This window comes from Melospiza melodia, chromosome 12 (genome assembly GCF_035770615.1).
Source record: "Melospiza melodia melodia isolate bMelMel2 chromosome 12, bMelMel2.pri, whole genome shotgun sequence".
Classification (NCBI taxonomy): Eukaryota; Metazoa; Chordata; class Aves; order Passeriformes; family Passerellidae; genus Melospiza; species Melospiza melodia.
In genome coordinates this window covers 5403051-5421215 of record NC_086205.1, presented here as the reverse complement: position 1 = coordinate 5421215, position 18165 = coordinate 5403051, and the positions used below count along the sequence as shown (strand labels likewise).

The window sequence follows — 18165 nt, the reverse complement described above, 5'->3', positions numbered from 1 at the left end:
TGTGGTGTGCTCTGGTGTCAGTGGAGCAAGAAAACAACAACAAGCCAAACCAAAATGCAAACAAACAAACAAACAAAAAGAAGTCTTCTGTCACCAAGGATTAGCATGGAAAAATTTGCAAAGCAATACATGAATTATTGTGATTTATTCTAAGAACTATCACTGCATATACATTTTCCTAACACTTTCCCTCTGTGACAGTTGAGGACAGGAGTTTTCCCCAGGGATGAAGCAGTGCTGCAGGTGTCAGCCCTTGCTGTCCCACTGTTGCCAGCTCTCTGTGCCTGGGGGCTCCCTCAGCCCTCCCTTGTCTCCCACCACCCCTTTCCTGGCACTCACTCACCTTGGGCCCAGGGTGCTGCTGCCAAGATCTTCCAAAGGAGCCCCTTTCACAGCCAGAGCCTGTCAAGGAGAGCTGTTGGCATTGCCACCCTTCTGCTTTTTATGGCATTTTTCTTTCCTCCTTTTTTTTTTTTTTTTCCTTATTCTTTCTTCCTCCTCAGAAGTTGGGTAACAGATGTTGAAATGTGTTCCCATCTGAGGGTGTGAATAGGCTCTAGGTGACAAAAACAGAGTTAAAGCACATTGGACACTTGCTTTTGGTTGCATCTATGAACTCCCACCCGGGGATGCAAAAGGAAATACAAAACCCCTCTGAAATCTTGTTAATAGTTTAAGGAGCAGCTGATACCTCCTAAAAATCTTCAGACCGTAAGGATTCTGTTGCTTTGTCTGATTTTTCTTTACTTGTCCTTCATTGTTCTTCCTAGTGAATGCTATTTGCATGAAAACGGGACCTTTTGTTTCTGATCCATCCCTGCTACTTATTCCTCATTTGGACACTGACCATCAGAGCCTGAGTCTGCCCAGAGAGTGCAATTAACTCAGATTCTCTAGACTGTAATCCTCTGGGACACTGGGCTCACTTCCACAGCCTCTGGCTGTGCTAGAAAGGGTTTTTCACTTCAGGTGGATTAAGTATGCAGCAGAGGCTGAGTGAACGTGGCTGTAATGGAGAGTGGGGTGCAGCAATACCACAAGTGTAAGTTCCATCAGTGGAAGTTATACCCTTCTGGCAGGAAGTTCCCCAGAGTCCTTCAAGGGCCAAATGTAGCTGGTAAAGAAATGAAATTTTCATGTGTTGTTTCCAGGTGTGTTTGAAACCCCACTCTTTCCCTGGGGGCTGAGAATCCTAGAGCTGCAGGCCCTGATCTGCTGCCCCTTTGTTCCACTGGGCCACCTGCAATCCATGGCTGCCTTGTCACTTGCAATTGGCTTGTGCTGCTGCTTCATCTTGTTTGATTGGAGAAACTTGCCTGGTGGTTCTTTGTGCTGTCTTCATTAGCCCTCAAAACATCACCAGACTTCCAGCTGTCCTTGAGCTGGAAAGAAAAGTCCTTCCTTCTTCTTGGCTCCCTGACAGAAAGACATTCAAGCTTTGCTGTTTTGACATGCTGTATACAACCAAGAAAATAATATTTTGTATCCTGAGCAATTTTGCCAAAACTTTGATGAGAGAGATTGTTCCCTATGTGGTTCTCTTTGCATCTGTGTTTTATGGACGTGAGGTGGGAGCTGGATTGTAAACCTGTAATGTGACTAGGGAGAATGGTAGGAATAAAATTCTTGGGTACGTGCAGGAGAGTTCTAGAAAAACAAATGCTTCATCTAATGCAAGCAAAATAGTTTTCAGTACAGGAGTCTGGCTGCTGTGGTGTTCAAGTTAAACAATCTGATTGCCTGAGAGTTAGAATGGGTGTATTTATCCACAGGATTGGATTTTTGATTGGCAAAAAGTGGGAGAGAGATTTGGGACATCTTCTAAAGACGTTTTGTGACAGGTGTATGTGGGCACCCCAAGGCAAATGACACAGGCTAATTTGAGAGAGCAATAACCCATAATAGTGTAGAGCATAAAAAAATATCTGAATGGTGTGATTATGTGCAGAAATGAAAGCTGGGATAAGAGTCACTGGTACTGCTTGGCTTGTGCCCTGTTGCTCCAAACCAAGGTAACATATTATTCCAGCCTCAGTATTTTGTGTTCCAAAGGAGAGGGGCATTAAAGGTCTCACTGTGCTGCTGAGTGTGTTGGGCTTTTTCTTACTCATGGAGTGGGTTACAAATACAAATATGGCCATGGCATTGCTTTACCTCCTCCCTTTCCTGATAGCCTACATGTGGTTTTTCTGAGCAATCATCAGGCAATGTGTGTCAGGCTGTGGCTTTGTTAAGGGTAATCTGGCTCCTTTTGTGTGTTTTTTGCCGTGAGAGATGGGCAGAAGTGAGATGGAGCAGGAATACCCCATCCCTGCTGGATTGCACACTGGGGGCTGGGTGGGATACCACAGGGCAGCTCAGAAGGGAACAAACACCCCTCGTGACACAATCCCACCCCAAGGTCTCTGTGCAGTCACAGGCAGGAGCAGAAGCCAGAGCTGAGCTCAGAGCAAACCAGAGCGTTTTATACCTCAGTCACTGCTCTAACAAAAAGGTCTAAATACATGTTTATTATGAATACCAAGTTATTTTGCTCTGCATGAGGGAAACAAACCCACATGCAGGGCTTTTACTGCTGTGCCAAGCTGGGTCTGGCAAAAGTCACAGTCCTTTTTTTCTGCCCCCTTCCAGCTGCAACTTTTTCAAACCACACCACTTCCTATCAGTATGAATGAAGTCAGTCAGGTCTCTGCTGTCTGCAACTTCTTGTGTTTTCTTTCCTGAGCTCTTCTTTAAACTGATAAAATCTGTGTCAGACAGTCCTTCACTCTCAATAGTGATGGCAGGCCAAGTAGGCCCAGGTTTAGTGCTGGGCTCTGGGAGGTGGCTTTGCTTGGAGTCACAAAGTTAATACTTAGCCAGGAACAGTTGGGATTCTTGTGGGGTACTCCAAAGTGTAATCTAAACTGGCTTTCCTGGGTTTGTAATGCTTAGTTTTGGATTAACAATTGCCCAGCAGTGTTTATAGCTCTAAACTGCTCATGCTTGCTCTCAAACATAGTCCCAGTGTAATGCCCTTTTTGTCTTGGAATAGAGAGAAGGATTAATATGAATCTGTAGCATACAGCAGATGTGAGGTTTTACATAGTTTGATGTCTGCACATGGCACTGATTCAGCTCTTCTTCCAGGGACACATTTCTGATTCCTTGTAGATTTTTCATTTTAACACTGTCCCACAGCAACATTAGAAAACGTGATAAATGCCATTCTTACAAAGTGACAGTGCATAAAATCAGAATAATAAGAATAAACAAAATGAAGGAGGCTGTAGGCGTCCTTTGCATTTCCCAGCAGCTAAAGACACTGATTCCTTAGTTTGTTGCTATGGTAGACCTTTCTCAGTAGCAAGAAACCCAGTGGAGGGAGAAATCTCAGCTCTGCTAAAGGGTTCAGTGCCTCCAAAAGCTGAAGGCAGAGCCTTGTGAAAGAGAAGGAAGGATGAGGACAGGGATGAATAAGGCAAGCTGGAGCCTCTGACTGAATTGTGGCTTTGCACTGGCCAGCTGCAGATTGAGGAGCAAATTCTCCTCATGTGTGGGATCAGTGTCCCACGCCAAAACTGGAGACTTGTGGAGTGCCCCTGGCACTCCAGGGTCACCTGTGGGAATTGTCCACTGCTTTGTGGTCCCACTTAGGACATTTTGCTTCTTTGTGAGGCTTCCACCAGTAAATGCAGCAGATGGAAAGAGCATGCAAACAGCTTTGCTCTGTGGGGAAATAGCTGTGAAGGGAGCTGGGGTGTGATTTCTGCCTCTGCCTATCTGCAGCACTTCACTTTCACAGCAAAATTAACTATTTCACTTCTCAGACGGCTTCTGCCTAGCTCTAAAAATTAATCTTCAGATCATGTTGCTGTCCTTCTGCAGAGAGAACAAAGGGCAAGCAGCAGTAAAAATGCTAAAACATTTTTAGAGAAGTGAAGCATAAGAAAATCTCTATGAAACCCTTTTTATTTCTGTTGAGAATTAATTTTCTGAAGCTTTTTCTCATTACTGCTGATCACAGATGTGATATTGTTCATGGTAAATACTTTTCTCCATTCATTGTATGTGAACATCTTTGAAAAAATGTATAAAGTGAGTTCTTTTTTTACTTTTTCATTTTTTTAATTTCCAAAATAGTGAAAACTCTGTAGAATTTTCTGCATGCCTGGTACCTGTGTTGATTCTTTCCATTTTGGGAGATGAATGCTTTCTTTGGGATTTCCGTGATTATTTGTAAATATCATTGGTGATGTTTTTCTTTTAAACCTTTTATTCTTTCCCAAGCCAAACAGATACTTGCTGAGCCTGACACATAAGATAATAGTTTTCTAGAAGAGAAGAAATTTGGAAAGCAAAGGACAGATGTGCAGAGTTAATCTAAATCTGAGCCTCACTGCTTTCCCAGGTGAGTGAAGCTGCAGGGAATAGAGCACTTGCTGCTGAAGCACATGCCCAGTCTCTCAGTGAAACCTGCAAAGAAGTGAGTGAGAAAATTGCTTATGTGAACAGGATACAGGCTTGCACTTCTGCAACACTTGGCAAGAAATCTGGCAGCCTCAGGGCGCGTTTTTGAAAGGCCTCTCAATTGAAATGCCTTGCTTGGCCCAAAGGGTGAAGTTCCCCAGCAGAGCAGCTTCATCAGCTCCCATGACCTGCTGTGCTTTCAGTGCTGATTCAAATCCTTTGCCTTTCACTATCCAAATGCAAAGCCAAGTGCTAGTAGAAAACATGCTCTATGCCAGCTCTCTAGCCCCCACTGCCTTTTTTTTAGAAAAAAATGATGATTTTAAGGTAAGAATTGTATGTGTTAGGAATCAGTCCTTGGTTCTTGGGGGCAAATGGTTTCCAAACAAAATTCTTTCTTTTTTTTTTTTTTTTTTTATATGAATTTCAGGTTTTCAGATTTTTTTTTCTTCTTTTATTTCTTAGCACTCTGCATCTTTTAATATTCTCTTGGTGACACCCCATGTCATGTTTTAGATACAAATGCCTGCCAATGAGCAAGTTGCTGCAGTCACCCATCTGAGCAAAGAACAGATCAGACAACACCACATTTGACCTGGAGAGTCAATATTCAGAGGCCAAGAAACAGTAAGATCCAGCAGGGAACTTTTTAGTAGAAAGTGTTGCCTTTTCAAAATTCTAATTTCTCCCAGGAATGCAGAATGAGTCATTGCTGTGCCCTGATCAGTGGTGCTCTCATAGCAGGCAGAGGCACTGTGGGTCCTGTCACAGACAGCTACTTGCTTTTCCACAACTCAGCCTGCTTGTTTCTAGAAAATTCAGTGGCTAGGTTCACTGGAGAAACGCAGAGGAGATGCTCAGGTGAAGAAGAAATGCCTCGAGCATTTTTAACTTTCCTTTGTTCACTGTTAACAATGCTTGATCTGGTCAACATCCCAGCCCTTTCTAAGCAGTATGTTATTGCTGAGGAAGGTAGCCTAGAAGCCAAAAATTCCTAAATTTAATGTTCATCTCCCTGCTGTCTACCAGCACTCTAAATTAAATTACAGTGCAAGTTACTTTATGATCTGTGGGATCAAGGATAGCAGGGTAAAAAACCAAAGAACAGGCGTGCTCAGAAAAAAGCTGAGCAACAGAGGAAGCATAAAACTACAGGTGAGCTTCTAGTTACTCCCAGTTATTGAAGTGTAAGCCCAAAGTCATGTCAGTGAAACTAATGGAGCTGCCTCAGGCTACAGAAGAGCAATTGAGATCAGTTTTCTCATACACTTTGGCATTTTCTGCCTCCCCAGGTACTGATGCAATCTCTGTTCCCTCTGTTCAGGCATTGTCAGTTGAGCTGGAGGCCCTCTTGGCATGGCCCACTGTTTTGAGATGGAAAATAACTCTTTTGCTTCAGTACTATTTTCTTCTATGATTTGTTAACTCTTTTTCCAAAAGGAGCCTGAAGTCACAATGGTAAAATCTTTGTGTCTACTGAAGGGTAGTTAGTTAAAAGGTAAGTTATGAGCAAGGATGTGATGAGGATTCCTTGTCTGCTGGCAGGGATATTGAGTCAGATATTCTGAAGGTACTGAAGGAATCAATAGAAATGGCCATTGCTATGGGGAGGGAATTCTTGCTGGAATATCCTGGTGAATTTTATTTTCAGGCATTTTTTCATAACCAGGACATAAGGTAAACACACAGTCCATGTCTTCTCAGAAGCACAGTTCATCACCTGAGCACCAAAAGGACTCTGTCAACATCAGCACATGCTTAGGTCGGTGTTGGGTCAGTGTTCTCAACTGGAACTGGGCTTCTTTGGTACAATCTCATACATAGATTCACTTAAAAAACATTCCCTGTGACAGATTGGAGCCCCTACATGTAAATCTCCAACTCAGGGGAGAAATCAATACACACTTTGTGCATTAGTCTTGTCAAAAGTATGAGGAAAAGAGACAGTTCAAAGGCTGGGATTAGTGTCCCTGCCTCAGAGAGGTGCTGCAAGGATCCAGCTCAGCATGAATATGAGAACTCTTAGCTTTGATTGCTAAGTCAGCCTCATCCCTCAGGAAGGTGGCAGCTGATGGCTGGGACAGGGCTGCAGGCAGCAGTGGGGCTGGCCCAGCGCAGTGGGGTGCCCCTCTGCAGGCTGCATGCTCCTTGTCTTTGGGCTTATCTGTGCCTGTGAGTGCTGATAAGAACTGACTGGCATGTTAGGCTCTTGCTGCTTGATTATTTTTTATTGCCTTGTTTGCTTGGGGAATGGGAGTGCTCTGAGGTCCAAAAGGTTGCTTTCCCCCAGGGTTCTGTGTGCTTCTGGCTACTGCTTTAGGGATCAGGGCTGCTCTTATCTTATTTCCCCATAAGGTGGGGTTGGTTCTTTCAGGTTCATGTGTTTGCCATTGCATTGGACATGGGGAATTTATTTCATGCTCTTGTTTGGTTTGGCTCTGTTCGTGAAACTATGTTTGTAACCAAGGAGGAAGTAACAGACGTGAAAATCCTGCAAGTAGGACAGGAGCTGATGAGGAAACCTGGAACTGGGGGAGTCCATTACTGTGTGCTGTGTGGGGATTGGAGCCAGTGGCAGCATTAGTTAGACGTGTGATGAGCTGTCACAACAGCTGTCACTAAAACATGGGCTGCACCTTGAAGTCCAGCAGTGGAGGAATGATATGGAGATCTTGCTATACCCATGTGAACCTAAAGCTGCCTTTGCATTTAGAGTTACAATCATTAATTTCTTTTTTAAATAGCATGTGCAAGTCTAAACCTGACAGGCATGTGTGTGTGAGGGCAAGCGTAGGTGAGCAGGACAGGGGAGGCAACAGAATTTAGTCTGAAGCTTTTTACCATGAACTTCAATGCTTTGTTTCTCACCAGACCAAGTCTGTAGTGACTAAAGTTTTGCAGGTACATTGTGGACAGGGAAGCTGAAGTACGCTACCACATATAACTGAACATTTCTTTCTTTTCAAAGTGAAGAAGAGTCATATCCAAAGAGATATGCATCACTGTTCATGTGAATAATTAAATATATTTTTACACATAAATAATAACAGGAAACATTATGGAAAGAAATAAAAAAGTTAGGAAGAGCCTCTTGGAAATTGACTTAGTTCTGGTTTTTAAGAAATATTTTCAGCTGTGAATATTTAAAGCAAACTGCTTAGGCAAGAAGTTCAGAACCCTGTACTTTCCACAAAACCTCTCCACACATCATCCCAAGTAATGAACATTCAGTGCATAAATCAAGGTTTTTGCATGGCTCTTTTTTCACTGTTTTGCAACGGGTTTTCCAAGGACTCCTTTAAAACAAAATAATAACACACCCCATCAAGACAGCAGTTCAGGTTTGCCCAGCAAAGGGTGACCTGAACAAGGTCTCGTAGCACTTGTTGAAAACTGATGTGGATGACGTTGTTCTTCACCAAAAAGTACATCAAGTACGCCACGTGGTAAGGTGTGAAACACACCAGAAAGGCAGCCAGGTTTGTCACCACGATCCTCTCTGCTCTGGTGCTGTGTGTCTGGGGGTTGTCTGGCTTTCTGTGCCTCCTCAGGCACCGGACGGTTTGGGCAGTGCAGAAAGTCATGGCTGCCATGCTGCCGAAGAAGATGATCTCCAGGGTGCTGAGCAGCCCTGCGTTCTCCCACGTGCTCTTGGAGAAGTTGTGGAAGCAGGAAGAGATGTTGTGGCCCTTTCCATGCAGTTGGAAGGTAGAGAGTGTCCCTGCAGAGGTGCCCAGGCAGATGAGAGCACAGACCATGGCAGCTTTCCTGATGGACCTGAGGGTGAGGGCCACGAAGGGGTAGCAGATGGCGATGTAGCGATCCACGCAGATGCACAGGGAGATGAGGATGCTGCCGTACATGTTCACAAAGTACAGACTCTCCAAGGTGGAGCAAAACACAGACCCCAAGTTCCAGTGGTCCTGAAGGTGGTAGGAAATGATTTTGAAAGGAAGGGTAAACAACAGCAAAGTATCCAGGAATATAAGGGCTATCATGTAGACTGTAGATTCTGACAGCTTTTTAACCTTAAAAAACAGGAATGACAGAGCCATTATGTTGAACAGCAATCCCAGGATAAAAGTGGGGGTGTATATGATGAGCTGGAACAGTTCCACAGAAGCACTGATATTCCCTTTGCCATGGGTGTCATTCATATCTCCAGGTATGCTGGAAGAGAAGAAAATCACAAAGAAGGATGAAGATCACACAGAAAACATAGAACAAAGGCTGATGAGGTCTCTATATCTCCACAGCCTTGGAAACACTTTGTTCCCCTGCTGTGTGCTGAATTACAGCTCCTGGGACATGGAGCTGCTCAGTGCCGGTGATTTTGGGGCAAGGCTGTACCTCAAGGGGAGGATGGGGCTTTGTGGTGCCCACCCCACTCGCACTGTTAGCTGTAACCCCAGACTGTGCTGTCCTGTATTCTGGCTGGGCAGAGTATGGCTGAACCATCCCCTTGAACCCAGGTAGCAGACCCTGATTTTAGGGTTTCTTGGATCATGAGGGTGGAACAATTCTGTGGATCCTGTTTCCTGCATCAAGCTATCATATGAGATCTCGGGGAGCCAAGAACAGAAAGGTCCCCCACATTTATTAATGTGAAGATCCCCTACAATCACTGCCAGCCTGCACCCTCTCCCACCTCCCCTGGGCAAAGAGGGACTGTGAGTACCTCTGGCCCTTCTAAAGGCTGTATGAAAGCTGCAGGCAGGAATCTTCCAACAGGGTATTTCTGGCTAAAGAGGTTAATCTTTGGTAGGAGGATGGGATTTTGTCTAAATCAGCCAGACTTACCAGAGCAGAGACAGGGCTTACAGGAAACATGCAGCTGGATTCACCTCTGCAGGAAGGGACTGAAGCAGTCAGGCAGGCACTCTCTGAGCTGAGCTGGGGTCACAAAGTAATTGCCTTCTTTAGAGGAAGGGTTCTGCCTTGATCCTGCCCTCAGACTCTCCTGATAAGGACCAGGAAGGTGCTCATTGGTTTCTGCAGTGCTGTAATCACTTAAAAATGCAAATGGCCAGGAATACCAGATCTTTTCCTCCAGCCAGTTCCATGACAGCAAATGGAACCTGTAAATAAAGTATGCCAGAGATCTTTCTTTCAGCAGCCAGAAATTAATTTCTCCTGCTGTTCTCTAGTTTTTACTTCAAACCAGTGTCTTTCCTACATGAGTTGCTGATTTTGGTGCTGTTCCATTTTAGATTTGTCAGCTGAGCAGTCAAAATTTCTGTCCTGCAGATCAAGTCACCCCCGTGAGTATTTCACAGGTAAACTCTCCCTTGCGGTGGTTTGAGAGATTAAGATCTCTTTGAGTGAGATTCAGATCAGCAAAAAAGGAAATTTAGTTCTTTGCTCCTTAGAGACACAGTAATGGCAGGTAAGTGAGATTCTGTAAATTCCTGGCTTAGACAGGAGTAAGAAAAGCAGCATGAAGCACTGTGGGCTTGATGCTGGGTGGGAGCCCATTACTGAGAGCCAAAGGAAGGAAAAGTTAATTAAGGAATTTCTGAAAAGTAATAAATACTAACAGAGTTCTTTACTTCAATGCCTCTGTAGGAGATTTCATTACTACCTTCCTCTTTCTTCAGTCTTGTTTCTAATTTGTTTGATAGTGTGACTAAGAACTTCTGGGTCTAGGGAAACAGAATTTCAGCTTCTCACCAAGACGTTTAACTAAGAAAATTCTCAATATGATTAAAAGATGTTTCAGACTAGGACCTGTTGTGCAGATTTATTAAAAAATAAACGGAAAAAAATATTATATAAAGAATAAATCCAAAGGGAAGTTTTGTTCAGTCATTAAAAAAGTTAGCTATGCTGTAAGCAATGCAAGTTATGTAAAATATAATTAGTTTTTGGTTCTTGTGACAAGAGGAAAGCTTTTAAGGCAAGGTTTTTGCTATAGTGAAATATCTCTTGTCATCTTACCTTTGGGTTGCCTCGTGCTCTGCTCGTTTTTCTCCTTCTCAGCTTGCAGAATCCTGCAGCCTTGTGTTTTCTTTTAAGGCAGCAGAGTGAGCTGCATGCAGAGCAGCTGCTGCTCAGAATGTCAGGGAGCACCAAGTGCTGCTGCTTTTTGTTCCATCACAGATTTCCATGGCAGCGTGGGGCTCCCCAGCCGCGTCTGCATCATGCACAGGCAGTCACACAGCTCATTTGAGGATGTAAATCTGTGGGGCTCACACCTCTGTGAGTCACCCTTTAAAACGCGGAAAGAAATCTGGCTCTACAGACCTTTCTTTGTTTTTTTCTTTGTTTGTGTTTTTTTCCTCTTTTGTGTGGCTTTTTTTGATTTTTTTTTTTTTGTGGTATTTTTTTCTCGGTTAGTTAGTTGGTTTTTTTTGTTGGTATTTTTATTTGTTGGTATTTTTTAAAAATTTTTTCTCCTATACAGGATTTTATTGATTGTACATATCATCCATGGGTAGAGTGTTAGTTGTCAAAATGTGCTTTGAGCTAAATCCTATCATTGTTTCCTTCACTTTTCACGATATCAGAAAGGAAAAAGAGACTGCTGATTTTCAGTGGTGATCTCGTATGTTCAGCTTGGTGTTTCAAAAGAGTCAAGGGGTTACTCTTACATCTGTTTATACTCCTAGGGAGCAGGGAATATACCCATGGAGAGTGTCAGGTGATGATTTTGTTCAGGTAGAAAGGGGAAAAAAGTGAACATTTTTGGCTGTTGTATGCATGTTTGCAGTGCTCTTTTCAAAAAGGAAAATAAAGGCCACAGATGAAGTTTTGCTTGGTCTTCTGCATGCCCCTTACGTTTCAAAACTGAAGATTATATTGGCTAAATTAAATCTGTGAAAGAGATAAGGGGTAGGAGATGAGAGAAGAAACAGTCCCTTGGGGTTTCCCCAGGGTATTTTAGTTGAAATGACTCTATTTAAGGAAAAAAAAAGCAACACCACCAAAGGAAAAAACCCATAAAAGTTTGAATGAACAGAACCTTACCTCATTTCTCAGCTGGGTTGCACTTCTGTGTATCCTGTGGTGGTCTTGTGAGCGTGGGTGTGAACAAAACCCAGCCCAGGCAGGCACCAGCACCATGAAGGGAAGGCTGGGGCTGGGCCAGCATCCTCAGCTCAGATGGGCTCATTTGGCACCACAAGCACCAAAATCCAACACCTGGAGAATTCTGTTCCATAATCATAGGAAGAGCTGATATGGAAGGATTAAAAGGTGATATTGTTATAAGTTAGTTATTTTTGTGGAAATTTTTTTTGGTATTTCTTGTTAAAAATTAAAAAAATTTAGGATTGTGAGGTTTTCTTTTTATGGTTTGTATCTGCATTGAAAATTAAGTGAGTTTTTGGTTGTTTTTTTTTTGTTTTGTGGGAGGTTTTTGGGGGTTTTTTGTGTTTGTGGGAGGATATTTGTGTTATGTTTTGATAGGTGTATTGTGTTAGTTAAATTTTTTATTTGTTGTTATTTAGGGTTTTATTGGAAAGTGTTTTTTTGTGGGTGATTAGGTAGAGAGGGTTTATAATTTGGTTAAATTTGGGAATGTGTATTTTAAAAAAATTTATGATGTTTAGGAACGTTTGTGAGGGTTTTTTTTGTTGGTTGGTGGAGATATGGTTGTAATTTTGTTGGCGATGAGGGAATTTGATTTTTTTTTTTGTTATTTTATTTTTAGGAATTGAATTTATTGGGAAGGTTTTTTAATTTTGGTGGGGGTTTTTTGATGGTGAAATTGGTTTCTAGGAGAATTTGGATGATTTTTTTTAAATACTTCCATTGTTGTGGTTTTTCCCACAATGACGTTATTGATATATTGTAGATGTTGATATATTGTATGTAGATATATTGATATATTGTAGATGTTTTGGAGATTTGGGGGTTTTTTTTAGCGTAGTTTGGATGAGGTCTAATTAATCACCTAACTAATTTGAGTCTTTCAGCCTTTCTGATTAATTTTGTGGTGGAGTTTCTTCAGTACCTGTTGCTTCTTGTTCCTCGTCATCAGCGAGACCAAAGTGTTCATTTTTAGCCTGGTGCTGCCCTGGGCTGTGCAGATGCCACTTCTGAAAGTGCCACTGACGTTCACAGGGGGCTCTCTCCTCCCACTCGAGGTTTTCCCCTCCCTCACACGCAATCGGGGCTTTTCCCTCTGTCTCATTTCCTCTGTGACCCTCATGCTCTGAGCACTGCCCACCTTGCTGGAGGCTGTCCCCAGCCAGGTGTCCCCAGCCAGGTGTCCCCAGGCTGCACAGAGCTCTGTGAGACTCCACACCTGGAGACAGATGCTGTGGGAAAGGCAGGATCAGGAAGCAGCAGCGGCAGGGGTGGTTCAGCCACCTCCAGTGAGGGATCTGCTTTTGTCCCAGCAGAATCCTTGTGACGGTGTTCACAGGGGTTTGAGGGTGAGGGAAGAGAGGAGGATCTGACTCCATGTTTCAGAAGGCTTGATTTATTGTTTTATGATATATTTTCTATTAAAACTATACTAAAAGAGTCGAAGAAAGGATTTCATCAGAAGGCTAGCTAAGAATAGAAAGGAATGAATGATAACAAAGGTTTTGTGGCTTGGACAGAGAGCCTGAGCCAGCTGACTGTGATTGGCCATTAATTAGAAACAACCACATCAGACCAATCACAGATGCACCTGTTGCATTCCACAGCAGCAGATAACCATTGTTTGCATTTTGTTCCTGAGGCCTCCCAGCTTCTCAGGAGGAAAAATCCTAAGGAAAGGATTTTTCATAAAATGTGTCTGTGACATACCCTTGTGAGTTCTTCAGGGAAGAAAGGGCCAGGAAGGCACAGGCAGGGGTACAAATGCACCTGGGATAGGGTGTGAAGGCTCTTCTCCCTTCAAATGGAATGGATGAAAAGGTGTGATGCTGAGGACTGCTGGGGAGGTAACATGAATCCCAGTGAGCAGCACAGTGGAAAGGCTGGGACAGCCCCTGAAGAACTCCCACAGTGTTCATTACTTGGGCTGCAGGGGGAAAGCAGTGGGCAGCAAGGAACCTTTGTGATCTCAGCTCAGGCTCTGCTCTGTGCTAAGGGGATGTCTCTCTTCACAAAGTCCCCAAGTCCAAGTGTGGGTCCCTTTTCGTGGAGATGTGGGAGAAGAGGGCCATCTCTACACCTTCTCCTCTGTCCTTGACACATCTGTGTGTGTCATCAGTGCCACCAGTGTGTGAAGCACCTCCTGTTCTCCTGTTTCACATGATTCCTGATGCTGAATGCATCATCTTGTGCCTTTGTCCTCATGAAGGAGCTGCTTCACATGCACTTTTTTGTTGGTATTGAGGACTTTGCTGTATCACTGCTGCCACACAGACCTCATCTTCAGGACACACATATCTCACCTTCAGGACACACATACCTCACCTTCAGGACACACAGACCTCATCTTCAGGACACACAGACCTCATCTTCAGGACACACACATATCTCAGTTTCAGGACACACAGACCTCACCTTCAGAGCACACGTATATCTCATCTTCAGGACACACACATACCTCACCTTCAGGACACACAGACCTCACCTTCAGGACACACAGACCTCATCTTCAGGCCTCACATATTTCATCTTTAGGACACACACATATCTCACCTTCAGGACACACAGACCTCATCTTCAGGACACACAGACCTCACCTTCAGGACACACACAGACCTCACCTTCAGGACACACAGACCTCATCTTCAGGACACACACACGTCCCTCAGTGGCAGCCAGAGAAGTTCTGTTGCTTCCCTGTGCTTGCCCTTAATGCCAACCTTCTCCTTGCAGTGCTGGGCTGTGCCAGCCAAGCTCCTCCTGGCTCTCCTGCTGTCGGTCCTGGCTCTTGGGAAGTGGCAGCATGGGGCTGATGCTGCTGTCAGCCTTCCAGCTTATATGACAAGTCAGTAACCACACAGGGTTGCACAGTGAAGACACGGTGAGGTTTTATCTCGATTTAAATCATAGCCTAACCAGTGAGAAAAGCATTTGCCCTGCTTGAGAAGAGAGAGCATCCACTGCTGTGTTGCACAGCTGCCTGCAGCCTCTGGGTGAGCCAGAGGTGGGGTGAAATGTCCCATCACCTTCATCTGGTGGCTCTGCAGAGCTGTTTGCAACTGAGTTGCTCCATCTCGTGGCACAGGAGTGTAGCAGTTGGGGTTGGTTAATTTGAGATTTTTCAATGAGCGCAGTGAGTTCGGTATGGGCTCATCACCTGAGCACTCATTTCGTGCTGGGAGGCAGGAGCAGCAGAAAGGCAAAGCGGGCTCAAAGCTCGCTGTGAAAAACACCAATCACTTGGTTTTTTAAGTTTTAGAAGTTTAATGATAATAAAATTGTTATAAAATAGCAGTATAATTAGAATAATAGTAATTTGGACAATTTGGATTAGGACAATATGAGACAATAAAAACAAAGAGTTACAGACAGTCCAGGTACTTTTTCTGGGCAGCACAAGCTTGAAAAAGGACCCACTCTAACAGAGGATTAACTCTTAAAAACAACAGCCTGTTGCATATTCATACACCTCATACATGATGCATAGATTCCATTCAAACACAGGATTCTGTCTGGGCAGTGTCAGCTTCTTCCTCTGAATCCTGATGGTGTTTTCATGGCAGAGCAAGGCAGGAAGAAGTTCATTTCTTCTGATAAGAGAGCAATAAATTCTCTTTCTCTGAAAGATTCAGGTGTCCTGTGGCTGCTATCTCACGGTGAATCCTTTCTTTAAAAAAGAAATATCCTACATGACACAGTTTCTATTTTAACATTTTGTTACAACCTAAAGCTATATTTAACACACTACTTAAGAAAATTAACACAGCATAACTTTATAACATAACACATAAAATATTCATTTGAATATTTGCGAAAAGCCAATCATAAAATACAAGCATTTTTCACACTTGCCTTTCCCCAAGGCACGGTAGAATGCCATTCCGCATTCCTCCACAGGAATGAGGAGCTCGGCCTCAGCCCTGCCATGCCTGTCTGTCTGTCTGTCTGTCTGAGGTGTGCACACCATCGTGTGATGGCGTTCACAGGGATCTGAGGATGAGGGAAGAGACAAGGATCTGACTCCATGTTTCAGAAGGCTTGATTTATTATTTTATGATATATATTACATTAAACTATACTAAAAGAATAGAAGAAAGGATTTCATCAGAAGGCTGGCTAAGAATAGAAAAAGAAAGAATTATAACAAAGGCTTGCGTCTCAGACTCTCTGCCCAAGCCAGCTGACTGTGATTGGCCATTAATTACAAACAAACCAACATGAGACCAATCACAGATGCACCTGTTGCATTCCACAGCAGCAGATAATCAATGTTTACATTTTGTTCCTGAGGCCTCCCAGCTTCTCAGGAGGAAAAATCCTAAGGAAAGGATTTTCCATAAAAGATGTCTGTGGCACCATCATGTAGCTCAGACAGTTTATCCCAAGCTGTCCCCACCACCCGAGTGCTCTGCTTCTTGCCCTCGCTGGAATGATGAGCAAGGCAGAGCCGTCCTCTGATGGATCTGGGTGGGGAGGACCAAAGCACAGCAGGGCTGAGATGAAGCTGTTCTGTGGAGGAAGTGGCCACAGGGCTGCCTGTGTGTGGCTCGTGGGGCCGAGGGCCAGGAAGCTGCTGAGCCCAATCAGCGCTCTGACCACAGGCACCGATGTCTGTCACCCATGTTTGGTGTCCTCTGGGAAGGACCAGCCAACCTTGGCTGTGCAAGAACTCCCCAAGAGTCCTTCAGTGCTGGGGGAGCTAAATCTGCTGCTTGGGTGAGCAGGTGAGCTGCTCTGGCTCTTTGAGCCTTGACATGTTCAGTGTTGAACTGATCTGATATTTTTGGAGAGACATGTCTCGCTTTCCACAGAGAAATCAGCTGGGGATGCTCTTGTGGGACTTCTGAGTCCAGATCAGCAGGGTGGGTATTTTCCATCTCGGTGCCCTGAGAGTGGTGAAACTTGAAGTTGTGGAGATCTGTCTCTGGTGTTGCAGATTTTGCATTTTCAGTTGTTCTCTGGCTCCGCAGAGCAGGTGTTAGAGAGAGGCTCATGCACCCCAGCTGTGGGACCTGAATAACACATAACAGCTTCTGTGTCTCTTCTGCCTAATGGCTGAGTCATTTTGACACTTCTAAGGTATTTTTTTCCTGTTTAAACCATTAGCTACACTGGTCTTCAAATCATCATTACCCTTGAAAGACTTGCGACAGCATTTTCGCAAATCTAGTATTTCCTGAGAGATCATACAAACTCCCAAACCATATGACTGACCTGGCAAGATCAGAAAGGCACTTTGGAATTCTGCAAGGTAGAGGGGAAAAAAAAATCAATTACTGAAAATGGTCAAGATCTCATTTTATTTTTCACAGTTGTGAATTGCATGTAGAGCTCTAGGAAAACAACTGCAGGACCGGAGCTCCTTTCCAAAGGCACTTGCACTCAATTTTGAGCCAACTGTGCTCTTAGGTGGCTGAAGTACTGTGTGCATCCTGTGGTGACCAAAGAGTCTCAGTCAGACCCCACATCTCATGGTTCCATTTCTTCTTAATGAGAACAGTCAGTTTTCCTTGCCTTGTTTTTGGGTGTGTAATGTGTCTGTGAGAAACTGCCAGAGGTATGTACAGCAGGGAGGGAAGGTCTCTGAGTGTCATTTCACTACAAGAAAATAATGAATGCAAAAAGAACCCAAGAGTCATTTTAGGCAAGAGAAAAAGTGTGGCTCGAGTGGCCAGAGCCAGCAGAGGATGTTTAAGGGAAGAATTAAAAACTGTGTGAAGAGAAAAACTTGGGTTGGCAGCTGAATCATGATTTCCAGTGTTCGTATGGTAGCAGAAATTGAAAGACAGCAAACCTCCAAGTTTAGACAATTAGCATTAAGAGATTAATTAGTTAGGAATGCAGTGACAGCAGTGAGAAGCTGACAAATCTACATTTTCCTGAGTTTCTATAGATAAGCTGTTCCTCAAAGGAAATATTCTTACAAAATTGTATGTTTGCAAAAGACCTGCTTGTGGGGGAAAAAGGGAAAATTTAAAGAAATGTTTCTACTAGAATTCATTTTGCTTTCTCTGTTTTCTGTTCTATTACTTCATTATGTAAACTGTGTGTACCGTTGTTGTGCCAAACATCACCTCACAGTCTATTTTAATGTTAACAGACCAGCAGCAATGCATGTATTTATGATATCATTATGTGCTAAAATTTAACTTTTCAGCACACAGAGGATTTGGCTGCGAATGAAAATCTCTTTCCTCCTGCTTCTGCATAGTTGGACACATCAGTTTGGTGCTTTGTTAATGTTACAACCCATTTATCAAATACTATTCCTGCTGAGCACTGTGCTGATCAGGTGTGGTGTTTGTGCCTGGACAAACCACTTTTAGGGTGATTTAGGTTTCTGCACAGGACATCTCAAAGCACCATTACAGGCTTTGCCCACAGGGCACAGCCAAGGTTGGGGTTTTTGTCCTCTTGCCAATGTACCTGTTCTGGTTCTGTCCTGCTGGCATACATAGGGGCTGGGGTTTTCTCATTTTATGTGTGGGAAATCAAAGCAGGGATAATAAGAAGGATTTTCCAAAGATTACACAAGACACCTGCAATGGAGTGCAGTTTCCCAGATCCAGATATCCAAGACCAAACAATTTTTCACCTGTTCCTTCCTGGGGCCCCCCAGCTCTGTCTGCAGCTCAGGAGCGCATCAATTATGGCTGGATGTTCACGCCCTTCTAGAAGTCCTACATT

General features: G+C 43.8%; 1 protein-coding gene across 1 annotated transcript; it reads right to left on the bottom strand.

Moving 5' to 3' along the window:
- Window positions 1–7454: 7454 nt before the first annotated feature.
- Window positions 7455–10651, bottom strand: LOC134423512 (G-protein coupled receptor 55-like). Its single transcript, XM_063166503.1, has 3 exons — window positions 10387–10651; window positions 9250–9527; window positions 7455–8619 (listed from the first exon to the last, which is right to left on the bottom strand). The coding sequence occupies exon 3, from the start codon at window positions 8604–8606 to the stop codon at window positions 7689–7691; it is 918 nt and encodes a 305-aa protein (XP_063022573.1). The 5' UTR covers window positions 8607–8619; window positions 9250–9527; window positions 10387–10651; the 3' UTR covers window positions 7455–7688.
- Between the last annotated feature and the right edge of the window lie 7514 nt (window positions 10652–18165).

Bases quoted from the DNA above. Each gene is read 5' to 3' on its own strand.
- LOC134423512 (XM_063166503.1), bottom strand. From the start codon at position 8,606: ATGAATGACACCCATGGCAAAGGGAATATCAGTGCTTCTGTGGAACTG.